We start from the raw sequence: 11,153 nt of genomic DNA on the forward strand, positions 1-11,153 counted from the left end.
TGTAGTTCGAGTCTTGAAGTTTTATCTTCAGGCCACAAAGGAATTCAGAGAAACTTCGTCCTTATTTGTTGTGTATTCAGGGAAATGTAGGGGGCAGAGGGCCTCTTCCACTTCTCTGTCTTGTTGGTTGGGGAGCGTTATCCGTTTGGCCTACGAGACAGCGGGACATAAGCCTCCTCAGAGGATTACGGCTCACTCAAATAAGGCTGTGGCCTCCTCTTTGGCCTTTAAGGATGAGGCCTCTGTGGAGCAGATTTGTAAGGCGGCTACTTGGTCCTCCTTACATACTTTTGCAAAAGTTTACAAATTTGATGTTTTTGCTTCGGCGGAAGCAGTTTTTAGGAGAAAGGTTCTGCAGGCTGTGGTGCCCTCAGTTTAGGGTCTGCCTCCTTTTACCTCCCGTTTTTTTTTTTCCCCATTCAGTGTCCTCTAGAGCTTTGGTATTTGTTCCCACAAGTAATGAATGAAGCAGTGGACTCTCCTCCCATTAAGATGGAAAACATAAATTATGCTTACATGATAATTTCATTCCCATCTGTGGGTGGAGAGTCCACTGCTCCCGCCCGTTTCTCCGGTGGGCAGACCTAAATTTAATTTTATCTTCTGGCACCATTTATACCCTGATATTTCTCCTACTTTTCCTTGTTTCCTTGGAAGAATGACTGGGGGGAGTGGGGAGGTATTTAAGCCTTTTGATGGGCTCGCTTTGCTGCCTCCTGGTGGCCAGGTTCTTAATTCCCACAAGTAATGAATGAAGCAGTGGACTCTCCTCCCCACAGATGGAAATTAAATTATCAGGTAAGCATAATTTGTTTTTTCATGATTCGGATAGAGCATGCAATTTTAAGCAACTTTCTAATTTACTCCTATTCATTTTTCTTTGTTCTCTTGCTTTCTTTATTTGAAAAAAAATAGGAATATAAGCTTAGGAGCCAGCCCATTTTTGGTTTCAGCACCCTGGCTAGCGCTTGTGATTGGTGGCTACATTTGGCAAATCAGTAAGCAAGTGCAACCCAGGTTCTCAGCCAAAAGTGGGCCAGCTCTTAAGCTTACATTCCTTCTTTTCAAATAAAGATACCAAGAGAAAGAAGAAAAATTGATAATAGGAGTAAATTAGAAAGTTGCTTAAAATTTCTGCTCTATCTGAATCACGAAAGAAAAATATTGGGTTTACTACCCCTTTAAAATAACAATGTTTCATTTCTTACACTAGTTTTGTTTTATCACTTGAAATATATTCTCTTCGTCCACAAAGTAGGTGGTATATAGGTTTGGGAAAAGGGGGGATTACCGTTGGTTTAACACAACCATGGATATCAATGTTGGATGATTTTGAATATTCTCTGGTCACTTTTTTTTTGTAAAATGAAAAATCAAACCTGTTTTTTTTATATGCTTTTGTGTAATTTAAAGTTAAATGCAGTATTGTACCTCTCCACATTGTGATTGTTACCTGGTTAATAAATAATAAAAACGAAAAAAATTAGATCTGATTTCACTGCAAGTTTAACCCATTTTGATGGGTTGTGGTGTTAAAGAACAAAAACCGCTATTTCATATACAAAATAAAACCTAAATGAGCAATTTCTCATACATTGTATACTGCTGCTGGTACAAGAAGTCATTGGAAGCGCATTAAGGGATAAACAATTTTACAGTATACTGAACTCATGTACTGCCATATTTAAACTTCATGCTGTTCTGCTAAGAGTTTGGAACACTATAAATAAATATTACTACTTCTGTTTTGGAAGTAATGTTGCTTAATTACAATTTTTGATGCGCCTTAATTTTTTACTTTTTCTCTGCAGATTTGTTACGCATGTTTTTTGATTGCCTCTATGATGAAGAGGTTATTTCTGAGGATGCCTTTTACAAGTGGGAGAACAGTAAAGATCCCGCGGAACAAAACGGGAAGGGCGTAGCACTAAAGTCAGTCACAGCCTTCTTCACGTGGCTACGAGAGGCCGAAGAGGAGTCGGAGGATAACTAGAAACTTTAATCAAATTACATTACACAGACCCTTGTGCAGTCTCTTCCCGCTCAAAGAAAAGATGCACTGCAAAGAACAGTCTCAGCATCTTTATAAACACTTTTTTTTTTTTTTTTTTTTTTTCCCCTAATCAGGGTACAAGAAAGCAGATAAACACAATAAAATAAATGTGGGGTGGTAAACAAGAAAAAAAGGAAGAAATAAACTGTGTCCAAATGGGGTGAAGAAAATGGTTACCCAAAAAATAGTTTGACAGAGGTAATCGTGGAAATAAATAAAGCGCCTCAAGATAAATTGTGAAACTGTGACCTCTAATACAGTTGTGGGATGGGACTACATTCCCACATGCTATTTATATAACTAAATGTTTTCTATTTTAAATCCCCCCCCCCTTAATTTTTTTTTTTTTTTTTTTAAAGCCGAAAACAATTAAAGACTTGCCCTTAAAAAGCAAAGATCATTTCAGAAGATAAATGAAACTAATTTATTACTTTATGGACTGTATATGCCAATTTTTCATTTATATTTTTCTCCTTTCGTTTAATTTGCGGAATTCGTTTAAAAAAAAATCTTATGCTCAAAATTATGGAGGAAGCCAGGAAATCATCCTCCTTCGCAATGTAGCTTATGTTTTATACAAAAAAAGCAGATAAAGGTATGTTCTGTTTAAACAAAGGGTCTTATGGTCAGTAAATTGATTTATGCTTGAGATTGTTCTCTGCAATAAATAGCACCTTGGAGTATGGAGGAGCAACATGAAGCTTTTGAAATGAACTAAAGATGTGTTCTCATATGCAGCTGCTTTTTTTATGTGTGTCCCCCCCAAAAAAAGGCAAAAATGTGTAGTGCTTCACTATCAACTACTACAGAAGTCATTCATAACAATCAAGTATGGCATTCAAAAACATGTTAGTAGTGTGAAATGCAGCAGCCTATATGTGCCTAAGTGGGTGCAGTAATTGAGCACAGTGGCATGAAACTAAAACACTGTTCTTGGAATTTTTTGGCGATTGTCTGCACCTGGAGTTATATGAATAGATTATCTATACTACCAGTTGGAGAACTTGCAGGATTACTGATAGGGGTAATTTATCCTGCATCCCTGTGTTTCCAAGCCACAGCTTCAAGACTTCCATAGTAATTTTTTGCATTTTTAATTCACCATTTCAGTGCCACTATGGGTTAAGGAGCATAGTTATAATATAAGGGTTAACGGTCGTTCAGTATTTAACATCTGATCTACTCTCTTACCTTCTGACTTGGTTTCTGCAGAAAAATAAAACAAGTTAAAATTAAAGCAACCATACATAAGACTCAGAAGGCAATGCCAATGGTGTTGAATTAGGCGTAGAACTAATTGAAGAGGTTTACCTATATGGTATAAATAATGCGGGTGGACAAATGTCTGCATAAGGTTTTATAGTACAGTTTACCTTGTGACTTCATTGTTACTACTGTGATGTGCAAAATAAAATTATGTAGGCTGTCCCAGGCAGGAGAAGTAGAGAGGGCTTCCAAGAAGGAAGGAAGGGAGCTGGAGATGAAGACCAGCTGCAAATGATAACAGTAAATTTTAGCCTATGAGATTGCAAATGCTTTTATTTTAACTTGTATTTCTTTTTAGTTTAGCCTGTATTCCTATGGAAAGGGCTAATAAAATAACCATTATTTGGTCCTCACCATATCTGCTTGTGTGTCCTGTACACCCCTTTTAGTTTCATTTCGGCATGATTAATGTTTCAACAAATAGTTTTTCCAGCCCCTGGACACTAATAATTCAGTTATAAACCACTGTGCACAAATTCATATTCTATAATAACACACTAGGGCATAATTTTTTTATATATCTCATTATGGAATTTGAGAGGAAGACAAAGGTGTAACCGATAGATCCCACAAACACATACAATTATTCACTGTGTGTTTTCCTTGGCAGTAATAATCCCAATAATTGGTCTTGATTTAACAAGTCACATTCTCATCCCAACTACTGCCATATGTAACCAAAATATGATTCTCAACCCCAAGCATCATTGCCAGTACATTCCAGCATTTAAGTGTCCCTGTTTGTTATTATTACCTACATGGTCTACAGACACTAGTTGGAATAGCATTGAATACATATAGGTAATATAGGTATATGGAAATATCACTCCTGGCCAGCAGGAGGAGGCAAAGAGCACCACAGCAAAGCTGTTAAGTATCACTTCCCTTGCCACAACTCCCAGTCATTCTCTTTGCCTCTAGTACAAGGAAAAGGTGAAGTAATGAGGTGTCCTGATTAAGATTCTTCTATCAAGATTTTTTTATTTTGAAGTCTGGGCAAGATTACTATGGCCTTCCATCACAATTTGGGTCTAGCTGTACTCCACGTTAGTCTCTTCAGCAGGGCTGTGGTGGCTTTAAAGCAGTGAGGAACTTGTAAAGTATGCTTTGCTGCGTTTTCCTAACATGTTGCTGCCCTGGTATAGAAAGCCTGAGTAAGCTTGCTCTGTCTTTCTCTTTACACAGGTCTCTGTGAGGAGCGGCATCCTCTCATTCTTTGTTGTCTGACTGCCGGACGGCTAGAATGCAGGTAAGTGCCTTTTATCTTCTAATAGTTGGGAGATTGTGCACTGTATATATTCTGCAACTCTGATTTGGGCATTATATATATATATATATATGTATATATATAATATATATATATATATATATATTTGGGTATCCTTAGGCAGCATGCAGACACTTATCATGACTTTGAGAGACAGTCTGTTTCTCCTTCAGGAACTGAAGGGGTTAATAAGTATAGGTTTTTTTTCCTTAAATTGTTTATTTTTATGTAAAAATGAATGACGTATGCTTATGGCATTGCCTAGGTAGGGGGAGGTTTTTTCCTTAGCGCTGGGAGCGTGGGCTTTATTAAGCACTGCATACTCGCAGTCAGTTTTGCCTCTCCCTCATGTATCTTCAGTTTCCTAGAGGAGTGGTGGTGGCTAGGTAGTCTGTCCGTTAAGAGGAGGAGTAAACTATGGTACTCTGGGGTTTTTTCTCTCTGAACTGGGTATGTCGCTCTCCCTTGAATTTTAGGCGTCATGTTGTTTTCGCCTTTTATTTCTCCTCAGAGAGGTAGCGGAAGCGCCATTTTTTTCTGTGCTTGGTTCCTGGTCATGTGACTCCTCCTCCTTACTCCAGGTTCGGAGCAGTATAGTTTTCTACCTGCATGTGCTACGCATCAGTTATACATATCAACATAAAGTATTTAAGATGTCCTTTTATCTAGGTGATTCAGTACCAGATTTAGAGATCTGAGGAATCCTGCAGTTTTCAATTCTGTCTCTAAAATTCTAAAAGCTTAAAAAGGGCAGTATTTTAGTATATCATTAGATTAGTACTTAAAGTAATTACATATGTTATGGGCAGTTTTGTTTAAGACCCTTAAAGTGACAGTTTTGTGTTTTTTTTAGGAGAACCCTTAGTTCTTGTTATAAGCATAGTATAGATAGTATGCTTGTATATATGTTTATATATGCTTATTTGTTCTATAAGCATAGTACACTGTACCATAGGCAGCTTCTTATATAGATTCTGCTTAGTCCTTGACTTTTTTTTTTTTTTAGTGACAAGACAAGTTTTATTGTTTTCTTTTGGATTGTTTTTTAGGTCGGAGTTTAATGTCTGCTCCTACGGACACATCTGCCTTAAACTACTTTTTAGAGTTTTTTTATGAAAATGTTATAGGGAATTTCCTTTTCAAATTTTTCTGAGCCTTTGTCTCTCAGGATGATACTGTCTAGGTAATGCCACAGTTTCTCCTTATTGTCCCAAGCCTCTATGGCATCACATGCAGTGCCCTATGATTCCTCTGTCTCCTGGAGGAGTGTATTTGCATACAGAATTACAGCTCTGATATCCTCTGCAGTATCTGCGGCTGGTCTGTTTCTCCCTGTTTTCAGGGACATTTAATGTTTCAGATAATAGGGTTTCTGCTCCAGATGCTGCTACACAGGTTCACCTTCTTCTAAGTTGAGGGGGATTGCCAGTAGTTTCTGAGGGCGAATTCTCAGATTTGGACAGTTTAATTCCTTCATCTGATACTGAAGTAGTCTCCTTCAGAAGTATGCATCAACACCTCTTGTAATGTTATAGGAGGTTTTAGCTACTTGGACGATACTGACCCACCTGTTATTGTCAACCTTTGAAGTTTTGTAAACTATATCGGTTCTATTTCCTTCCCTGAGGAAGTGTTCTTGACGTGCTATGGGAATTTTCTCAGGAATAGGAGAAGTTGGGGATATCCTTTCCCTGTCTTCCGTCCTTTAAAGGAATTGCCTGTTGCTGTCTCTTTTATAATGCACAATGTCTTTAGTAGGACTTCCTACTTTAGCTTTGAGAACTTTGATCCATGTTGAGTTAGCTAGCTCCTTTTTGGATCTATGGTTAAGAAGCTGGAGGCTTATTTGTTTGTTGAATGCCTTGTCTCTTAGACTGGCTGTACCAGCCCGCTGGTTTTTATGGCTGAAATCTTGGTGGGTGGGGAAGCCTACCTGTGGCCTTGGGGTACAGCTTAGACTTTATAGTTCTGCAGTTGCAGAGTTAATATTTGGTTTCCACGCTTCTGGCATTTCCTTTTAGGATATTCAACCATAATTTTCCTCTTTCTTTGGAGGGAAAGGTGAGAGACTTTCCATGAATAGGTTCAGAACCTCTCCTGGGGGAGTGCTAATTCCAGTTCCAGTATGGAAATGGGTTCTAGATTTTTATCTAGTATCCTTGGTCATGAGAGCCTGTTCAGAACAAACTTAGAATTTATGGTTTCTTTGAACGGAATCCTCTCAGGTTTTTGAGAAGTACTTTGGGTCTAAGGATGTTTTTTTCTGGACAATATATGGTTCAGGTATCTTCCGTCCTTGAACAATCTCTCCAGAGTTTTTGTCAATTTTCTTTCCCATGGATGGGATTGAATCTGTGATAGAATCCCCTTATTTCATCTACAAGGGTGATGAATGGACCATTATTTCATTACTGCAGCAGGTCTATGTGGCCTAGTGGTTAGCTTGTTTGTCTATCAAGCTGATAGTAGCTTTTAACCCACTTCAGTCAGATCTTCGGAAGCTTAAGTTGGCCAGTTCTGGTCATTACATGGATAGGAAAGCACCTTGGTTCGTCGGAGGATGAGGTCTCATAGTGGTCAAATAATTAAAGATTTTTTTCCTTTTCCTCCCTCTGCAGTCCTATGTCCAGCCAATAGCAAGCTCTTTTGCTGCAGTGGGATTATTTTCCCTTGGTTGTTTCCATAATAGGAAGATCTCTTGGATCTATCTCAGAGAATGGATTTTGTTTCGTTCGACTATAGTCTCCTTCCTGTAGTGTATTTTCAGGATTTTCTGTCTCAGGGTGTGGGCTTCTGGAGACATCCATGGGTAAGGTGACCATGGGCATCAACCTGCTGTCTGATAAGCAGCCTGGGTTTAGTTAAGAGATTGCTCTTCCTTTTAACATCGGGGAGTGAAGAGCGAGATTTCAAGCCTCTGATGGCTGGGCCTCAGTAGTTGTTGGTGTAGTTCCAGTCGGACAATATCATATCAATGGTTTATTTCAACCATTAGGAAGGAACTCTGTGTTTTTTTACCATGCTGGAGTCGTGGATTGTTCGGTGGGTGGATGCTCACACTGGCTGGCTGGCTGTTGTCCTCTTGACAGGAGAGGACATTCTGTCTGCCGTCTTCTTGTCAGGGGAGGACATTCAGGAATTGGCATTATGATCAGTCAGATGTTTCAACTCGGGTAGTATTTTCCCATCCAGGGGTGTTCTCTAGGTAGACCCTTTGATTGGGGAAGCTCTGTAATTGGCTCGTTTTGATTGCCAAAGTTCCTAGTTCAGTTCATGGTCAAGTGATCCGTTGACCGCCCTGTTAGATGCCCTGGTGTTTTCTTTTATTCTCCATTCACAATTTATTGCTCGTAATCTACAGGAGAGAGCGGCGGGGGGGTTTTAGCCTCTACGCAGCATCGCAGGATTTGGTTTGCAGACCTACTGAAAATGCAGTATCTCCTCTTTGGAGTCTTCCTCTAAGGAAGGACTTTCTGATCCAGAATCCTTCCTTCATCTTAATTTCGTTTGTCGATTAGACAATTAGCTTTGTCTATACGCTGGTTTTTCTTTGTTTGTCATTTAGATTTAGACTCAGAAGAGATTGCCATAGGTTATGGCGTAAATATCTATTTGTTGAAAATCCAAGAGTTCTTTTTGAGGTAGAGTCTGGATCTTAGAAATGTTATTCTTCTCCAAGATGGTCTGGAGAAGGGTTTGTTAGTCAATTTCCTTGAGGGGTTTGATTTTCTTCAAACCAGCTGTGGTAACCTGATGGTCAGCTTAGCTGTCTAGCAAGAGGATAGCCACAGTTTGAAGCCAGCTGCAGCTACTTGCATCTTGTCTTGTTTTCGCAAGCCTATCTTTAACTTTGCTAAGCGTCTGGCGGACGTGCCAGGTGTGCAATCTCTTGTCCGGCCCTGGTTAGTATCAGGTTTGTGTTAAGTCTGTTGTTCCACCTTGGAGTCTTAACTTTGTTCTTAAGATTTTACAACAGGCTCTGTTTGAGCCTATGCATTCCATTCATATTGTTATTTTCTGGGAATTCCTTCTGCTCTGAGAGTCTCTGAACTCTCGGTTCTGCTGTGTGATTCTCCTTATCTTATATTCAGCAGATAAGACAGTTCCCAAGTTTGGTTTTCTTCCTAAGGTTGTTTCGGACAAGTATATTATCAGGAATTTGTTGTTCCTTCTCTCTGTCCTAATCCTTCTTCTCATAAGGAATGTTTATTTCACAACTGGGAAGTTGTGCGTGCTCTTAAGTTTTTTGCAAGCTTCAAAGGCCTTTTGTCAGTCTTCCGCTTTGTTTTGTTTGTTTTTCAGGACAAGAACTGTCTGTGGCTCAACATACAAGTAAACAGAGTAGTAAGCACAGAGCCATAGGTTCAGATCCCTGAACAGCCCGGTCGAGCAGAATGCTTCTCAGACCTTTAAGTTAAATGTGAGGGTCAGTAGGCTTCTGCCACTTTTCCTTTTCTCTGGTTGAGAAGTATTATTCGTTTGGCCTATGAGATTGCTGTATAACAACCTCCTGAGAGAATCACAGCTCATTCCACAAAAGCTGTTTCTTCATTTAAAAAAATGAAGCTTCTGTGGAACAGAATTGCACGGCTGCAACTTGGTCATTTTTGCATACTTTTTCCAAATTCTATAAATTCGATTCTTTTGCCTCTGCTGAGGCTTCTTTTAGGAGAAAGGTTGTTCAAGCTGTGGTGCCTTCTGTTTAGGTTGCCTGTCTTGTCCCTCCCTTATCATCTGTGTCCTCTAGCTTGGGTATTGACTCCCAACAGTAATTGATGATGATCCGTAGACTCACTGTCTCATTAGAAAGAACACTAAATGTATGCTTACCTGATAAATTTATTTCTTGATACGGTGAGTCTGCGGCCCGCCCTGTTTTCAGACAGTTTTTTGTTATATAAACCTCAGGCACCTCTGCACCTTGTGTTATTTCCTTTCTTTCCTTTTCCTTCAGTCGAATAACTGGGGTTTGTGGGAAGGGAAGTGATGCTTAACAGCTTTGCTGTGGTGCTCTTTGCTTTCTCCTGCTGGCCAGGATTGATATTCCCAGCAGTAATTGATGATAACTGTGGACTCACCGTGTCAAGAAATAAATAAATTTATCAGGTAAGCATAAATTTCGTTTTAGGGGTATTGCTAGAATAATAGTATGGGAAGGGGATGGACAGCTGCTTAATATATTAACTTAGATTTAGTATAAAAGTAGCACACTTGCTACTGTAAGGGTCCAGTAATCACTGACCAGGGATAACCCACCTGTGACAATTGTAAACATAAAGTTAAAACCTTATCCCCAGTGAATTTCTGGACTGGGATATCAGTTGTACATTGTGCTATTAGTAGATTTGTTTAACTTATGTCAGATTAACTATTTGTGTGCATTTATACTGTTTCTGTGCTCATTTCTTCATCAGATATTCGGCATCTATCCTTACTGTCTCCTCTATAATTCATTGTTGAGCAAACTGGTGCAGCTCAAGTGTCTGGACATTACACTTGACTCCCTGGAAGGGCAATCCACTGAAATAAGGATGTTCTAGTGTGTCCCTGCTCAGCTCTGTACTAGACAGGGTCTAGCCTACAGGCTAGCATGCTATAGCCGTGAGGTTTTTGTTCTAAGGAACTTTCCCCAAGTTTAGAGAATATATCCACTCTATTACTGAATTGATGACTGTTATGCCTCCAGCAGTTTAACGCAGCTGTATGCAAGGGGTAGAAGGTGATCCTCCATAGGCCCTTAGTTCTTTTGGGACATCTCTAAGAAGTGACACTAGTAAATACCCCACAGAGAAGGGGAATACTTTAGAATCCGATGTTTCTACTCTACCACTGAAGTAGTGGCTGACTTCCCAGCTCCTGACTGCTCTCAAAATTCTAAGCAAGTTTCTGAAAGAACAAACTTTCAAAATGGAGATGGTTTGCATTATACTTCCTCTAGTGCAGAAGGCTCAGTTTATGTTTATCATTGATGCCTGTTTAATTATCCCTATTCACAGGGCTCATGTCAGGTTCCTGAGATTTGCCTCGCGTTAGCAGTTTGTGGTGCTCCCATTTTGTCTGGCAACAGCACCCAGAGTGCTAGAAGCATTGCTGTGGTGCAAGCTCAGAGAATTTCTGTAGAAGGTACTGTCTCTTTACCTGACAATGAAAGCACACAAGCAGTTCTTAGCAGCTTTGCAGTCACAGTTGGAAAAGCAACTTACCAATGAGAGTTGCACGATTCCTGAGACCCAGGTATCCTTTGTAAGGGCTATAATCTAAACTACAACAGACCTGTGTTCAACTCCAACTTTAATCATCTTCCTTCCCATGCTCAATGCATGGAAGTTGTATGTCTAGTGGTTGCTGCTTCAGATGCTGTTTCATTTACCAGACTTCATCTGCAGCCTCTCCAATTAAGGATGCTGCAGCAGTTGAACAGAGATTATAAGGATCCGTCAAAGAAGATCCTGTTGGACCACAAGGTAAGACAGTTTTTTGGAGACTCACCAATCCCTTGTTCAGGGGGCCACCTTTCTTCAGCCAGCATAGGTTGTGATCACTACAGTTGCCAGCCTAAAGGATTGG

At 39.7% G+C, this 11,153-nt stretch overlaps 1 protein-coding gene across 1 annotated transcript in view; it reads left to right on the forward strand.

The window, feature by feature from the left end:
* EIF4G3 (eukaryotic translation initiation factor 4 gamma 3) overlaps window positions 1-3,677 on the forward strand; it is a 477,611-nt gene extending 473,934 nt beyond the window's left edge. Inside the window, 1 exon segment of the mRNA XM_053690236.1 lies at window positions 1,812-3,677. Within this exon segment, the coding sequence (XP_053546211.1) occupies window positions 1,812-1,993 (182 nt within the window). The 3' untranslated portion in view covers window positions 1,994-3,677.
* Window positions 3,678-11,153: the final 7,476 nt, after the last annotated feature.

The sequence above is a fragment of the Bombina bombina genome, chromosome 8, assembly GCF_027579735.1.
Source record: "Bombina bombina isolate aBomBom1 chromosome 8, aBomBom1.pri, whole genome shotgun sequence".
Lineage (NCBI taxonomy): Eukaryota > Metazoa > Chordata > Amphibia > Anura > Bombinatoridae > Bombina > Bombina bombina.